The sequence below is a fragment of the Neoarius graeffei genome, chromosome 14, assembly GCF_027579695.1.
Source record: "Neoarius graeffei isolate fNeoGra1 chromosome 14, fNeoGra1.pri, whole genome shotgun sequence".
NCBI lineage: Eukaryota > Metazoa > Chordata > Actinopteri > Siluriformes > Ariidae > Neoarius > Neoarius graeffei.
This window is the reverse complement of record NC_083582.1, coordinates 25,812,612-25,830,694: the sequence shown is the minus strand read 5'-3', so window position 1 is coordinate 25,830,694 and position 18,083 is coordinate 25,812,612. Positions and strand designations below refer to the sequence as shown.

Below are 18,083 nucleotides of genomic sequence, written 5' to 3'. Positions count from 1 at the left end.
GGTGCCCCAAAACACAATCTTTTTGAGAACGATTTCCGGAGTGGAAAGATCTGGCAACGTTGCCGTTGTGAAGTCATCTGGATGAGTAGAACGGATTTGTTTATGATGACGTCACAACCACATGACTGTGAGTGCTTCACGCCGGGTAGAAGTGTAACGAACTCGATGCGAGTTATCAACAAATCCTATAACTTGGTTCATGAAACGCACTTACAAAATATTTTCACTGTGAATATTTATTGTGTAATGGTGCAAAGTGAGAGAGAGAGAGCGAGAGAGACTCTGCCCTTAGGGCAGAGTCAATCCCGCCAGCAAAAATAGGGAAAAAAAGGAGCGATCTCACCTCTTCAGATGTTGCTTTAAGTCCTACAATACATTCCTCAAAAAGGGCGTAGAAGAGCAAATTAACCCATCAGCGTGTAGCATTCAATTTATTCCGGACCATTAAAGACGCCGCCTTCCGCGTAGAATCATACGCCATCCTCGCCGCCATATTGGATAGGTCAAAGCGGAGAATAAAGATTAGCTGCGTTTAACTGTACCAACAGGTTTGCCGTCCAAACGAGATCACATGGGATTACCTTTCACAGGTGAGACTGGAAAAATACTTTTCATTGTATTTGGTCATTATAATGTAATTTTACGAACAGATTTTCCTGACTTTGTGGCTAATATGAAGTCTCACGCATAATAGTTTATGCGCATGCGTCCTTACTTCTTCTATTGTTCTGGTGTCTCCGAAGGGACCGTCTTACAGCGCCCCTAGAGGTGTGGCATGTGTATTGCATCGTTTTCAGCAAGCGTTGCGTTGCCATATGGACCTGATATTTTACTGATCGTTGCCCATTTGGACGCGATATATTTTTAAATAACATCTCGTTGCCGTTGTCGTGTGGATGTAGCCTCAAACATGCTTGTTGGTTTGTTATTTGACCTTTTCATAACAGCTTTACAACAATTCAGTAGATGCCCGAATGATGTGAAAACATTTGCTTACCGATTGGTCAGTAGTGCTCTGGTAAGTCGTCAGTGAGGTCAAAGGTCACTGACTCATGTAACTCGTTAAAATGGACACAGAGTGGAATTTATTTGTTGGTAAATATTTCCAAAACAAATGCATAGATTAGCTCTTTGCCCCAGTCTTTAAAACATATTGAAATAATGTTGGCAAAGTAGCAAAAACCGGAGTTATAATTGGTAAAAAGGGCAAAGGGGAATTTGCTTAAGAGCTTTGTATGATGCTCAATTTAAAGATTAACAAACCCCCAAAGTAAACTCCTGACAATATCCATACAAGACATGTTTGAGTGTTCTCTTGTTCATATTTGTACCTGGATACTGTGTACAGATTTTATTTTTAAAGAAAACAATGTTCCTGGGTGCTGATATCTTATGGTCTCTGAGGTTCAGGTATTGCGCTCTGAGTACAAATTACGCGACAGAATCTGAGATTGTGACGTCATTTACACCCTACATAACTTACCCAGGCTGAGACCTAGTGTATACATCACTTCTAAATTGTTATAAACAATCCTGAAGATGCCAGAGTGCTGTAAAAAAAAAAGTCTCATCATTGAAGCAGTGAACACACACACACACACACACACACGTAAACAGTGAGCAGACTCATACCCAGTGTTTGGGAGCATTTTGCTGCCTATAAACTCCATTGCCAGCTACACAGTGGTGGGTTGTTGTTGTTTTTTTAAATTAAACTTTTCCTTATATTTTTATGTTGAGTTGAAGATTTTGTTGCCAGTAAAACTCAAATGGTTACAGAAAATTTCTAATGAGATTTTTAGAATTAGAAGCCTTCATTTGTCACATATAGATGACTTGCAACCACACGATCAAAATGTGCTACGTCATGAGTGTCCGCCATAATGGTGGATATACAAAGCAACTAGGATGACAGCCGCTGAAAGTGTGTCTGTAAACAGTGCTGAATTTTCTCAGTATTATCACGATTTGAATGGTCCAGCGAAGATTCGATACGAAGAGAAGATAGACATGTGGTTTTGACCCATATTATTTTAAAAAGTCAGACTTTTCTCAAGATAAGACACTTCTACCGAACATCGAGTACCCAGATATCGCGTTCTATCTGGTTTGGCTGTCGAAGAATGAAGTCTGACCTTGGACAAAACATAGCCCATTTTCTGAGTGGGTGCCCAGTCTGGATTGTTTCTATTGTATAATTTTGCTGGCACTCCTAGAAGTGAAATGGTAATACACGTGTTAAAATTATAACAATGACTGAGTGAACCACAACAAGAGAATGCTCATTTTTTAGCAAAATTCTAGCAACACAAAATTCTTCCATGATATTGAGAGAGCTTTTGAATCTCACCTGAGATAAAATGATTATTGTTGTAATCATTTTACACAAGCTGTTTTGGTTTTAGCTTCTGTTAGATCAGCCCTACCGATGTTGTTCAGCCGTGCTCTTCTCCTCTCCGTACTCAGCCTCAGAGTTTCCTCGCCTTCGTTCTGAATCACGGACGGAATTCTAAAAATTCGGAATGTGCCGCGGTCACGAGTACTGTTGTGACCACAACCATATATGCACAAAGATATGGCATAGATATGGCATAGCTAAAAAAAAATGCTTAAAGCAGTGGAAAAACCAAGAGAGTTGCAGATGCGTGACTATGTACGGAATGTCGCTTGACCTTGCATTTGTATCTCCACCAACATAGCCAACATCTGGGTTTCTATTTTGCTTTGATGTCACTTGCAAGTGAACGATACATTACAACACAGTGAAATCCTTTCTCTGTATTCCACCCATCTGAAGCAGTAAACACAGAGAGAGCAGTGGTGGCTGGCAATTTTTTCTTCTTTTTTAAGAATTAGAAGCCTTTATTTGATGGCTCTGTGTCACAAAGGCAAACGGCGTACTAGTGATCCGGTTACGTCACAGGCAGATATCCGGTTTCAGTGCAAGTGGTTGCATCCAGGTAAGCCTATTTTTAGCAATATCATAACATTTAAAATGGATACATTATTGTTCGGTTCTTCCTGATTTTCCCACCGAACAGGGCATCAAAAGAGCACACTGGAAGGTTATAACTCGTCTTTGGTTTATTTTATTTTAGTCCACAATTTGCTTCAGTAGCTGTACATGCAACAGTATTTGGCAGTACAGTACATTAGTGGCAGTACAGCAGCAGCGTTTGGCAGGTTATAAACCTGTAAAACAGAAGGCTGTATTGTAAACCAGCAATTCTGACGCATATGAAGCTAACAATGTAAACCACATAATACACAGTCAAATAAAACCACAATACAATTGATAAATACCAGTATAACCCACAACATATAAATCAAGTGTTCATACAAACATCCATAAGCAACAGCACTTTACTATAAATACAACAATTATTAATTTAATTGATGGCTCTTAAATATATTTAACATCAAGACACCAATAAATAAATGTCTATGCACAAACAACTAAGCATACATTTCATTCTGACAAGTCAAGTCAAAGCAGCATGACAAATGTATAGGGCCAAATGCTGATTTCATTTCTTCACAATAAAGCCAAAGCCACACTGAGTACGTCAATGTCTCAACTGGACTACATTACCAGCTTACTCAACACAGGTAAGTATTTGCCAACAAGCAACTACACTACCCAGCATGCACCGCTTGCTCTGCAACCAGGAAATGTTTTAAACATATGATGCGAGTGGAAGCACAGGACAACAAACTGTCACTATTAAGCCACCGTTACACGCACAATGTCACAACAACTAAGGAGAGGACTTAACTAAGCAAACAATACGTCATGCACAGCGGCAGACCAAACCCAAGCAGCGCAATGAATAAAACCAGCAGCTTACCGGTGCCGTGTAGCTCTCTTGACAAGGTGGCAATACTGACTTTGTGCGCACTCCAACTTTTATACATTCTAAATTTCATTGGATACAAACCAGCCTATGAGGATTTACCAGCTCCAAACACTTTAACAAGGTAAGTAAGAAAGTCCTCTCCACTCATTTCATCCAATTGCTTTAATTGATTGCCCAACTTGACTCCTCCTACTCACTAGTGACTTAACAAACGCAACACCTCCCACTTGACCGACTAATCAAAAAATGATTCAAGGAGGTCACAGCCAAACCCATTATACATCACAATACATTTTTTTTTTAATATACTTTTCCAGTCCTTTCCCGCCCAAAAAGGAGAGAAAGAGAGAGAGAGATTAAAGTGATGGACATCCCGGGCAGTGTCTCCAGGAACTAGATTTTAAGGTCCTGAGGCAGTGCCTCCAAAGCTGGGGCTGAAAATATCAGCCCATGACGTCAAACATCACTGATCCTCCACAGGAAGGAGGACTACCAATCTCCTCACATCTCTCCGTAGGGTGACAGCCGCTGTCAACTGCTCAAGATTCTTCTTGGATTGCCCAACTGCCAGAGGAGCAGGAAGGCCAGCACAAGTCTTCACGTCAACATCCCTAACCAGTCCTTTCTTATCTGGGTATACTACTTGGACTCGTCCGAGTCGGAATTGACCCCGCAAGGCGTTTTGGTTAGCAATCCACACAATGTCGCCAACTTTGACATTCCGCTTCATCTGGTGCCACTTAGGTCGAATAAATAGATTAGGTCCTGCAAGTTCACTCCACCTCTTCCAGAAGATGTCAACACCAATCTGGATGGCACGGAGACGGCGCCAGGGGTGGGTGGACAGGTCTATTCCACCTGTATCTCCTCTTTTATTGGTCCTCCCAAGGAGCAAAGAGTTAGGTGTTAAATACTCTATGGAATCTTCCTGTTCTTGCGCTCTGGCGTCAATCGGCCTTTCATTGGTGAGATTGGCTGCCTGGTAAAAGAGGGTTTGGATTTCACCCCAGGTAAGTGAGCTTGTGGTTCCTCCAAGGCTTGTAAGTGCTCGCTTTATGAGCTTAACTGCGGCTTCTGCAGCTCCATTTCGGTGAGGCGCATCAGCAGGGTGGAAGTTCCATTCCCACTCTGTTCCATTCCTACCAGCTGCTTGCTCTAAGATGGCTAGATTACTTTGCAGGTCATGTAGGGCAGGTTTAGCTCCAATAAAATTGGTTCCCATGTCTGACCACAGCTTTCTTGGATGGCCCCTCAACGCTACAAAGCGAGAGTAAGTTTGGAGAAAACTCTCAGATGACTGGTCGTCAACAATGTCCACATGAACCGCTCTTGATGCCATACAACAGAACACTATGCCCCAGACCTTTTTGCTTGTTCTCCTTTTGACTGCATCCTTGATTTCAAAGGGGCCGAAGAGATCCAAGGTTGTATATTCAAATGGCTGGGCACGCTGTGAGCGTTCAGTTGGCAGATCACTCATCATCTGCTGGCAAGTCTTTACTTTCAATTTGCGGCAAGTGACACAGTTAATAACAGTTTTCTTCACTATTCTCCGCCCTTGTACAATCCACGTCCTTTTTCTGGTGCGTAATAGAGTGGCAGCAACACCTTCATGATTCTCATCATGTGCTTCTCTTGCCACCAAGGTCGCAACCCAGGATTTAAAGGGGAGGAGAGGAACAGCTGCTCCATCTACAGTCCAGGACTGGATTCTGCCTCCACAGAGGAGGAGTCCTGAGTTCTTGTCCTTGTACACAACCAAGCGGTTCAATGTCGAGTCCCGGAACTGACTGCCATTTTGGGCTGCAAGGACCAGGTCTTGGAAGGCTTGTGCCCTTTCTTCAGCGGACAATGCAGGGCAAGTTACCTCCCACTTTGGATGCACAGGGACCTGGCATTTCCCCAGCCAAACTTTTGCAGCTCGTCGCGTCCATGCTATTGCAGCGCACAATCTGGACAGAGAACTGAAGCGCTCGGGATTGACAAGGCGCACCAGCCCAATTCCCCAGAGTCTTTGTCTGTCTGCAGATACTGTACTTGATACATGTTGTGAAGGCGATCCATCTTTGGCTCCTTCATCCTTGATGTCAGGGTGTTCTGTGGTATTGGACTCAGTTTTTGCTTTTGACTGGGCCCGAGTAGCCACTGCCGAAAAGGCCTTTCGCTGCAATTTTCCCACAACTTCAGCAGCAGAAGATATGACTTCATTGACCATCTTCATTGGCCATTCTGATTCAGGCAATTGCAAGAATTTGGGGCCTTGTTGCCATTCTGAGCCTTCATCGAGTTCCTCAGGAGTTGCACCTCTGGTAAGTATATCAGCGATATTTCGGTTGCCTTCGATCCATCTCCAGTCCTCCACTTGAGTATCCTTCTGGATCTCACCAATTCGGTTAGCAAAGAAGGTCTGGTAACCGTAGCTGTCTTTCTGTATGGCTGCCAGGATTGTCTGGCTGTCCACAAAGTGAATCCAGCACCTGACTTTTATATAGCAATGCTTTTCAAAGTACTTCTTAAGACGAGTAGCAAAAACCGCACCACACAGTTCCGCCTTTATCACATCTCCCTTTTGATCAAGGGGTGTCAGCTTTGCTTTTGACTCTACTAAGGTCACTATGACTTCTCCATTAGTCTCCCACTGGAGATAGAGTACAGCTCCGTATGAGGACTCGCTTCCATCAGAGAATGTTATTCCCATCGGTGGGCCTAAGGCATCAGGTGGTGTAAGGCTCCTATTAAACCTAATCTGGCCCAGTCTCACATATTCTTCAAAAAGGTTTACTGCAGCATCTTGAAGCTTGGGCGAAAGTGGGACATCCCACGTGTCCTGGTTGTTCTTACCAGCCTCCTGGAATGACTCCCTAACCAACATCACTCCCTTCTGCTTTGCTGGTGAGGCAAGACCAATTGGGTCATAGAACCCAGCAATCTGACTAAGGAGTATACGTCGAGTCAGGGGGTTGGGCGTTTCTTCCCTGACTTCATCCATATGCAGATTGAGTCCAGTCCTCATTTTTCCCCTTTTCTTTGAAAAGTTAACAGATGTGAGAAGCCGAAGTTGGTCTGTTCCGGATTCGTAGCCAACGCCAAGTGCTTTGTTCTCACTATCGGACATTTGATTAGGCAGTACTAGTGTCTTGGGTGCAGCACCATCTTCACTGGGACCAGAAAGATCTTCACTCCTCCCACTTTGATGAGACAGGACCCAAGGCTTAAGAAAGAAGCCTCCTGCTTCCAGAATTTCCTCCACTCCTTTAATGATCCTCTTCAAAGTCTCAAGATTATTGTGGGAGGTTAGAATATCATCCACATAACTGTCCTCAGTTAGGACTCGCCGTTCTTCAGCCATGTTAGCGAACTGAGGAAGGCTGGCCGTTTCCTTCATGGCAACTTGGGCGATACAACCCGCAGGTTTGTCGCCAATATTGACCCTAACGACTGCATACTCCTCAATGTCATCTTCTGGGTTGTCTCTCCATAGAAAACGATGGAGGTGGACTTCATTGTCTTTAAGCCACACTGAGTTATACATTTTCTTAACATCACCCAGTGCAGCATAACATCCACTTCTGAACCGCAAAAGGACTCCCCTAATGGGGTTGAGGACATCAGGGCCTTTGTGAAGGAGATCGTTAAGACTTATGCCATGGAACTCCTGACTGCTATTCCAAACAATTCTTACAGGGGTTGAAGAAGAATGAGGGTTAGGGGCGACGAGATGGCTAATATACCATTTGGGCCCCTTCCAAACATTAATTTCTTCCTGTGAAAGTTTCACAGCAGCTCCTCTGGAGACCATTTCATTGATTTGGTCCCGGTATGGAGACTTCCATGCAGGCTCCTTTTCCAAACGTTTCTCCATATTTTTAAATGTTGCCTCCACTGCTTGCCGATTGTCTGGAAGCATTGTAAGATCTCCTTTCCAGGGATATGCAGCATCCCAATGAGGAGAATTACTGTGTTTGTCTGCCAGCATGTAAGTAAGGCAGTCTTTAATTTTTTCAAGATCCCGCTCTTCCTTAAGGGTCATTTCTTTTCCTCCTGGGGGGCACGTGCCACACTTACAGCCACCACACTGAGGACTGCAGGCCGCTCCTATGCTGTCCCACTTAAACCATTCAAGGACTTCCTTGTTGGACGTTGCTGTGCTCCAGGCTTGGGCATTTCCCTGCTGGGGTATGATTGTCTCTGTGTATACAGCTGAGGCTGACCTCATACTCCTAGCAAGGTGGGTGTCAGAGCGGTGCACAGTCAAGTCCACCCTCTCAATAAGGTTGGGATGGGTTCCTCCGACGGTCTTACCCAATGGACCGTCCCAAAGTACTAGGTCCCCCACAATGTTGATTGGCTGGGGAACAAGTCGACCTTCTCGGTGACTGATCAATAGGTCTATCTTTGTGGGACGGACCAATTCGTCCCTTGACACATTTGGAAAGAACTCTTGCAGCCGCTCAGGAGATACAGCATAAGTTACCTCTGCAATGCTCTCAAGGCCATAGCAAAGGATCTTGTGCACTGCAACTTTTCCTTTGGAAGTTTTCACTTTCAGCCGCAGGAAGTAACGTTTGGTCAGGACAGTCCTCTTCATGCCCCCAACTCCATGGACTATAAGTTTAATGTTTTCACCACACAGTCCAAGGCGATCAGCCGCCACATGGGTGATGTAATTTGTGTCGGAGGCAAGGTCAATCAAGGTGCCGATTAAACAGTCGGAGTTTGTGGTGACCTCCAGTAGCATCATCACCACTGGATGTTCTTTTGCCCCATCTCTGTACTCTGTGCAAGCAGTTGATGACACCTTATTTGAGAACGCCTTCTTGTACTTTTCCCGCAGGTCCGGAGTGAGCTCAGCTAGGAACACCTCCTGTTGAGTGGTTAGGCCCAGGGGTACCTTCCCTCTGTTTCTTGTGCCACTTTGCCCTTCACTGCTACCGTCCCTTTTAGCAGTTGGTGGCTTAGAACACAGCAGGTAGTTGTGGTCCGAACCCCCTTCCTTCCGACAGTCTACCTTTGAGCAGAGAAATCTGGGCGTACATCCTTTCCCATCCTTGGGGTGAGACCGTAAACACTTAGTGCACAACCCCATTTTTTTCACATGGGCCATTTTACTTGAAAAGTTTTGTTCTCTGAACACTTTGCAAGAAAACAGCTTGCCGGCATGGGAGTTACCATCACAGACAGGACAGCTTAGCTGATCATCCTTTTGACCTGCCGTAGACTTGGTGAAAGACTTCTGGACTGTTTTATTTGAGTGGCCTGTGAGACCTCCAGGGCCTTTTTCTGCTGGACTCTGCTCCAACTGATCCAATTCTTCCAAAATTTCTTCCTGCTTTTTTAGGAATTCCAGGAGAGAATCAAAGTGATTTAGTGGAGAGAAATGATTTGCAGGGTCAATTTTATACACTATCCACTCCTTCTTAAGAGAACTGGGCAGCTTGCTTTCTAGGGATTGAGCAACAATGCGGTTTTTTACAGCATCCTCTTCGCCCAGGATCTGGAGGCTGCACAGCGCTCTTTCCACAGCCTGAATGAGCTCGATTGTTTTCCTCGGGTTGTTTCCTTTGATGGGGGGCAGAGACTGGACCTCGTTGATGATGAGCAAAACTATCTTTGCCTTGTTCCCATATTTATTATCCAGCAATTTAAACACATCTTTAGTTGATCCACAACTGGTTAGGACAAGCTCCTTTTTGACCTTCTCATCTAAACTGTTTAATAGGTGGAATTTTGCAATGCAGTCCACACCTTCTGGGTTGCCCAATTCCTGCAAGTCCTCCCACTCACACTTCCAGCGATAATAGTCCCTCATCTCACCAGAGAATGTGGGCAATCATGCTCGTTGAAGGCTGATTTGGGGCTTGGAATTACTGTCTACTTGAGCTGATCTTGGGCTACTTTGCCGGGAAGGTGGCTGAGTGTTTATAATTGACACCCCGACATTCATACGGGGCTTCATCTTTGTGTCAACCGACAGGTCAGGAAGGGAGAGGAAGGAAGGATCCTTTATTCGATCAGCAGCGATGTCTCCATCCACTCCTTTTCTTCCTCCACTCCTCAGCTCTTCTGCTTCGTCTTCCTCCAACTTGTCACACAATACCAGGACTCGCTTTTTCAGTCCACCATAACACATTTGCAGGTCCAAGGACTTTGGTCCCGGAATCAGCTCTTCCCACTCCATCAGCATGTGTCCAAGCTCCACAATCTCACGGTCCAGGACTCTGTTCCTCAGTCTGCGGTCCTTGAACGAGTCTTGAGAACTGATTTCCTCCTCCTCGGCTTGTGTGACAGCAGACTCAGCCACTTTGGCTTGTTTAAAAAATGCCTCCTCAGCATAATTATTCCAGGTTTACAGCTTGAAAGTCTCTTGAGTGGTCCTTTTAACTTCCAGGAAGCGATTTTCACACTCCTGGGTCTTTTTCTCAATCTCATTTGCGCATGCTTCAGCCTCTTCACCAGGGGTTTCCCGTAGAACTTCTACATACTCATACCCCGCGTCAGTGACTTTTGAGAAGTCAGCTTTGAAACTTTTCCATTCTTTAATAATTTCAGTTGACTCCAATAGTCCTGGCTTGGTGAGTGCGTTGGCCCTCTTGGTGAATACTGCTTGTGCTCTTGAACGTGCACTTTTAAATTTATCCAAGTCTGCCATTTTACTTGTACTCCTTTTATGTTGACCGGGGAGCTAACTGTTGCCACCAATGGGCCTTTAGAACTCCTTTATCCTCGTCAATGGGCTATGTAGTCAGTGGCAGGGCTGGACAATGGTGCAGGCAGGCACAGGAGTGACAGGCTGGCTATTCCACAAGCAAATAATTGAGTCCTTTTTGAATCAGTCCCAGGGATTAATTTGCTGCACTTCCTCCGGTGCAGTGGGCGTCGGTTTATAACTGTTCGGTTCTTCCTGATTTTCCCACCGAACGGGGCATCAAAAGAGCACACTGGAAGGTTATAACTCGTCTTTGGTTTATTTTATTTTATTTTTGTCCACAATTTGCCAAATACTGTTGCATGTACAGCTACTGAAGCAAATTGTTGACTAAAATAAAATAAACCAAAGACGAGTTATAACCTTCCAGTGTGCTCTTTTGATGCCCCGTTCGGTGGGAAAATCAGGAAGAACCGAACAATTATTGTTATAAAGTTTTATTTTTAATTTAAACATACGGAGGGCACATCAGGGCACTTGCTGTGATCAGCTAATGGCATTTATTTTTGGATTTTGTTTTACTTTAATAAAGAATATAATATGCATCATGATTGCATAGTATTAGTACTTTACCTTCTTATTATTTCATATGTTATTGTAATATTATTTTAGTAGGCATAAATTGTTTGTGTAAATGTAAGCCAGTGTGCCATCTGTTCCTCTGAATATATTTTATCAGTGTAATGCTGTTACATAGTAATACTGAGTGAAACAAAGTCTTTTGAGAAGATTTTAGCTTCGCTGACTCATCACTCTCAGTGGTCCATCCCCCCCCCCAAGCATACTATAATTCAGCCATTGTTATTATCTTTACATACAAAAAGTTGGGACAATATGGAAAATGCAAATTTAAAAAAAAGTGATTTTCTTAATTTACTTTGCAAATTCAAGATATTTCATGTGTTGTCTGATCAACTTCATTTATTTAATGAATTAAATAAATGAAGTGGTAAATGCTCTACCGTCCCAACTTTTTTTTTTTTAAATGTATCACAAAAATCAGGCCGCACGGCGGTGTAGTGGTTAGCGCTGTCGCCTCACAGCAAGAACGTCTGGGTTCGAGCCCCGTGGCCGGCGAGGGCCTTTCTGTGCGGAGTTTGCATGTTCTCCCTGTGTCCGCGTGGGTTTCCTCCGGGTGCTCCGGTTTCCCCCACAGTCCAAAGACATGCAGGTTAGGTTAACTGGTGACTCTAAATTGACCGTAGGTGTGAATGTGAGTGTGAATGGTTGTCTGTGTCTATGTGTCAGCCCTGTGATGACCTGGTGACTTGTCCAGGGTGTACCCCGCCTTTCGCCCGTAGTCAGCTGGGATAGGCTCCAGCTTGCCTGCGACCCTGTAGAACAGGATTAAGCAGCTTGAGATAATGAGGTGAGATCACAAAAATCAAAATTGAAATGTGTTTATTTTCAATAAAACAATAAACTTCATGAGGTAAAACACCAAATAATATATTGTTGAATTGCTTTGAGTGCAGTACAGGTCAAATATGATTTACAAATCATTGTTTTCACTTTTAATTTCAATTTCAACATGCTGTCTCAACATTTTCTGATTTATTTTTTTACAATTGAAGGGAAAGTTCTGCCTGTTCTCAAGTTATAAGCCTGAAAATAAATAAGATCATGAAGTGGTAGTTCTAAGATTATATTGACTGTGTAACTTTTCCTTTATTGCTTAAAATCATTTTTTAAATTCAAGTTTTAAACTGGCTGAGATGGAAGATAACATATCAGCTGTATGTTGATAAAATTCACTTAAAGTCACTAGGTAGGATGAATGATAAGAATAAAGAGTATAAATGATAAACTATTAAATGAAGCTAACAAATGAGGGGAAAAAGAGGGCTGTATGTATTTCATTGTTAGTTAAAGCACTGATCATAGCTTTGTCTTCTTGATGGTGATGTTCAGGTTACAATAATATCAGTATTCTTCTTAGAGATTGTTCTCCTTAGTGTTATATTATAAGTCCATCTTTAAAACCCCTGAAATTTTTTTTTTTTGCACAAAGAATGTATCCACACACTAAAATATAAGATTGCATAAGTACCAGAAACATGACTCCAGTGTGATATTGATTATAATTTAAAAAATTTTGTTTGTGTTGAAAGGTAGCTGTTTATCTGTATTTGTAGGTCCTCTGTTGTTCTTGGTATCTGTACCTGTTGTGTGCCTGAACAACACATCTGACCTGGCTAGTAAAAAAAAACGACACTCGACAAAGTGTTCATTAATTTCTCCTGTTGCTGTTCTACAATAGATAACTGTATTATAAATTCTCCCTGAATAATTTACATTTTCATGCTTTTAAAGATGTTATTAAAAGTTTCTTGATGCTTTTGTTCTTGCCATGTCTACAGTGTACCGTAAGTGCTACAAATAGCACTTAATAATTCAGTTCTTTCTCGGATAAATTTAAAGTGTCAGTAAAACGTCCCAAACATCAGAAGGTTAGGAGGTGTGTGTTGTTATTATTATTGTTGTTGTTATTATTTATAATGGGTTGTTTTGGCCACCTATTTATTCAACCTGTTTGGCCAGCTAGAAGCTTTGGCCACCTATCCAGAGGACTATCTTGGTAAAGAACTGATGAGGTCCCTTGAATGTTTTTAAGATTAAAACACAAGTCCACTCACATTGATTAAAGACACAATGAGAAGAAACACAGGCCTATCAGCTTACAGATGCATGCACTGATATTGAGCATAACTGCCAGTGCAACAGTCCTGTTTGTTAACTAGTGTTAGTAAAAGACCTCATGTCATACACACTATAGTTTACGTTTAATGTACATTTACTGCTGCCAAAGCCCCTGCAAACCTTTTCTTTCAAAACAAAGTTACATCTGCATGAAAGACACTTCTTCTCTGTTGGCTTCATCCACCTTGCTATTCCCTGCTCTTAACATGCTCATTCATTGTTTGGTCCTCTGTAACAATGTGGGTGTCACCCAATAGCAAATTAAGGGTGCATAGAGGGTGCTCATGAGCCTTTTAAAGTTTAAAATGAAAATGGACCTATTCCGACCTTACAGTCAAATGGCAAATAGGACCACAAGGCTGCAAATGTTCTAACTGGGGGTGGGGCATATATGTTGCTTCACATCAGTGAATCTGTGTTCTTTGTACAAATTGAAAGTGTTTAATTTGAATATAGACTTTAAATTAGAAAGCAACTGCTTTAAAATGAAAGGTTGTAAAATCTACATAATCTGTTATACTGTTAGTATTACAGTAGCCATGAAGAGCCAACCAAAGATGGAGCTGCTGGACAGAGTGCAGGTGTATTACATGGGCACAGCTCTCATGCTAGTCGGCTCACTGTTCGTTATCAGTAGCTTCCTGGCCCTGGGCTTCACTGGGACTTTCCTCGGTAGGTAACTCATCTTCACATTCAAATCATGCAAATTTATTCATATATTCATCTCATCTAGCAAACTGTGTCTTTCAGACCATGATGATGTAAATATTCACATACCCCCTGTGTATTCAAACATTCATGAACAACATAGTAATGCTTTTTTTCTAAGATACTATTGTTTATATCATAACCGCTCATACACAGACTTGTGCAACAGACACTCCACATAATCTAAGACAAATAAACATATTTAAAAACATGTTTTTTAACAAAGTAATTCTTATCATTTTTGATGTGGTGAGATTTTTACGTGACATTTATGGAAGGGGTCTCAGTTGTACCCATTTTCTCAGTAAAATGACAGGCTGTGTGTGTGTGTGTGTGTGTGTGTGTGTGTGTGTGTGTGTGTGGCGGGGGAGTTCTATATTCTATGGAGAGTTAGTACATCCTAAGTTCAAACAGGAGTATTGTGTTGTTTAAAATTTAATATGATCTTGATTTTTATGCATTATTCAAGGTCTGAAAACACTTCTTTTTTTTTTTTGTTCTTATGACCAGTTGTCATTTTCTGCAATTAAATGCTCTAAGTGACAATATTTTTATGTGAAATTTTGGGGAAATGTTGTCAGTAGTTTATCGAATAAAACAAAAATGTTCATGTTCCTCACACGTACACCTTTGAATAGTAAAACCAGTTAAACTGATCATTTTACAATGTGTCTATGGGCAGCACAGTGGTGTAGTGGTTGGCACTGTCGCCTCACAGCAAGAAGGTTCCATGTTTGAACCTCACGGCCGATGGGGGCCTTTTTGTGTGGAGTTTGCATGTGCTCCCCGTGTCTGCGTGGGTTTCCTCCCACAGTCTAAAAACATGCAGATATAAACATAGTTTGTTTACTGGGGTTGTACAAGCCAGTGCATACTTACTGCCGGTCCCAAGCCCAGAGAGACTGGGGAGGGTTGTGTCCGGAAGGGTACCCAGTGGAAATATATATGCCTAAGACTTTTGCACAGCACTGTATGTATGTGTATAGATAGATAGATAGATAGATGTGCAAAAGTCTTAGGCACCCTATTTTTTTTCAGACAAACTTTGTTATAGAGTTCTGTTTTTTGACTTCTACATTATTGAGTCAGTACAAAAACATTTTAGAGTTCCCGATGTTCATTTTCTAGCACAAAATTAAATGTTACAGATTTTTTTTTTGTACTTCAGCAGCATTTTACATAAGAGACCACTTTTCAGATTAAAAAAGAAACTATAACGAAGGCTGCAGAGTTTTGCTGCAAAATTAAGTGTGACAGTCAAAATGTCCAGAAGACCTGTGGCTGGTTCTGCAAGATGCTCAGTAATTCCTACAGCTCATTTCCTTATAAAACTTCACTAATTGTACTTGAGACTGCTATTTTTTAAAGCAAAGGGTCGTGTCACAACAAATATTAACTTTGTTTCATTTATTATGGCTTACTGCTGTTTATAGTATTTTTTTTAATGTTGAAACATTTAATTTAATTATTTTTGATTTATAGCATTTCTTTACATGTGCCTAAGATGTTTGCACAATACTGTGTGTATATATGTATATATTTTCCATCAGTTATTTAAGAAAGTGGAATTCAATATATTCTAGATTCATTACATGTAAACTAAAATGTTTCAAACATTTTTCTGTTTTAATTTTGAGAATTATGGTTTACAGCACAAAAAAAAATCTCAAAATATGAGAATATTTTATTTTGGGTTTGAGTAAAGCAGTATAAATACTGTGTATCTCTGTCTAGTTAAGTACACACAACCACAATCATAGGGAAGACTGCTGACTTGACAGTTGTCCAGAAGATGATCCATCAACACTGTCCATAAGGAGGGTAAGTCACAGAAGGTCATTGCTGAAAAGACTAGCTGGAAAAGGTGCACGAGCAGCAGGGATGACCACAGCCTTGAGAGGATTGTCAAGAAAAGTGTATTCAGGAACTTGGGAGAGCTTCACCAGGAGTGGGCTGAGGCTGCTGTTAGTGTATCAAGAGCCACCACACACAGACATCTTCAGAAAAGGGGATACAACTGTTGCATTCCTAATATCAAGCCACTCCTGAAACAAAGATAATGTCAGAAGCATCTTAACCTGGGCTAAGGAGAGAAATAACTGGATTGTTGCTCAGTGGTCCAAACTCCTCTTTTCAAATGAAAGCAAATTTGGTTTTCATTTGGAAATCATGGTCCTAGAGTCAGGAGGAAGAGTGGAGAGGCACAGAATCTATATAAGATGATGATGGACTGAGCCGTCGTCATCGATGGATCTCCTTTCTCTCTGAGCTCAAATTTACTAGCTTTGGTTGACATGTTCTTCGGTGGTTGATCAGTTCTATTCTTGATCAACATCTACATTGACAGTCCAAGCAAACAAAATCTTTGCCAGGGGGTCTTGGATCTTGCAGAGTTGTGTGATGTGCTGCTCGACACTACTGAAGCTGGTGGATGCAGTGGTGTTCAAAGCTTCTAACACCAGTGAAGCTGATTTGAGGCTGTCCCAGGTGTCAGTGGGGATATTGTATGCTTTGAGGTTGGATTTCAGAGTATCCCTATACCTCTTGTACTGCCCACCTTGTCTGTGATGGCCTTGTACTAACTCTCCATAGAATAGAGCCTTGAGTATACAGGTGTCGTCCATTCTGACAACATGCCCTGTCCAGTGGCATTACCCTTTGATCAGAAAAGCCTCTATTCCTTCTGTATTGCATCACTCCAGGACAGCTGTGTTTGGCAACCTGTCCCTCCACCAGATGCCACAGATCTTACGAAAGCATTGGAGGTGGAATTGGTCTAGGTGTTTAATGTGACAACAATAAAGAAACAGTGGCAGTACAACTGTGCGATACACAGCAATCTTTGTACTGAGGCGGATTCCTCAGTCTGACCAAAGCCTGTGCTCTAGTCTGCCTGTGCTCATTTGGTTTGTGTGTTCTCTTATCTTTACCATGTTGATGGATGACTAAAGGAAGTTGGCCTGTGTGTCACCTCCTATTTGTACCTACAGTGGTGCTTGAAAGTTTGTGAACCCTTTAGAATTTTCTATATTTCTGCATAAATATGACCTAAAACATCATCAGATTTTCACACAAGTCCTAAAAGTAGATAAAGAGAACCCAGGTAAACAAATGAGACAAAAATATTATACTTGGTCACTTATTTATTGAGGAAAATGATCCAATATTCCATATCTGTGAGTGGCAAAAGTATGTGAACCTTTGCTTTCAGTATCTGGTGTGACCCCCTTGTGCAGCAATAAATGCAACTAAACGTTTGCGGTAACTGTTGATCAGTCCTGCACACCGGCTTGGAGGAATTTTAGCCCATTCCTCCGTACAGAACAGCTTCAACTCTGGGATGTTGGTGGGTTTCCTCACATGAACTGCTCACTTCAGGTCCTTCCACAATATTTCCATTGGATTAAGGTCAGGACTTTGACTTGGCCATTCCAAAACATTAACTTTATTCTTCTTTAACCATTCTTTGGTAGAATGACTTGTGTGCTTAGGGTCGTTGTCTTGCTGCATGACCCACCTTCTCTTGAGATTCAGTTCATGGACAGATGTCCTGACATTTTCCTTTAGAATTCGCTGGTATAATTCAGAATTCATTGTTCCATCAATGATGGCAAGCTGTCCTGGCCCAGATGCAGCAAAACAGGCCCAAACCATGATACTACCACCACCATGTTTCACAGATGGGATAAGGTTCTTATGCTGGAATGCAGTGTTTTCCTTTCTCCAAACATAATGCTTCTCATTTAAACCAAAAACTTCTATTTTGGTCTCATCCATCCACAAAACATTTTTCCAATAGCCTTCTGGCTTGTCCACGTGATCTTTAGCAAACTGCAGACGAGCAGCAATGTTCTTTTTGGAGAGCAGTGGCTTTCTCCTTGCAACCCTGCCATGCACACCATTGTTGTTCAGTGTTCTCCTGATGGTGGACTCATGAACATTAACATTAGCCAATGTGAGAGAGGCCTTCAGTTGCTTAGAGGTTACCCTGGGGTACTTTGTGACCTCACCGACTATTACACACCTTGCTCTTGGAGTGATCTTTGTTGGTCGACCACTCCTGGGGAGGGTAACAATGGTCTTGAATTTCCTCCATTTGTACACAATCTGTC

General features: G+C 42.1%; 1 protein-coding gene across 3 annotated transcripts in view; it reads left to right on the top strand.

Moving 5' to 3' along the window:
• Positions 1-18,083, top strand: part of pemt (phosphatidylethanolamine N-methyltransferase) — a 147,306-nt gene that overhangs the window by 83,082 nt on the left and 46,141 nt on the right. For all 3 annotated transcript variants that reach the window (XM_060938780.1, XM_060938779.1, XM_060938781.1), the window contains exon 4: positions 13,790-13,935. In XM_060938780.1, the coding sequence (XP_060794763.1) occupies positions 13,790-13,935 (146 nt within the window). The remainder of the gene's footprint in view (positions 1-13,789; positions 13,936-18,083) is intronic.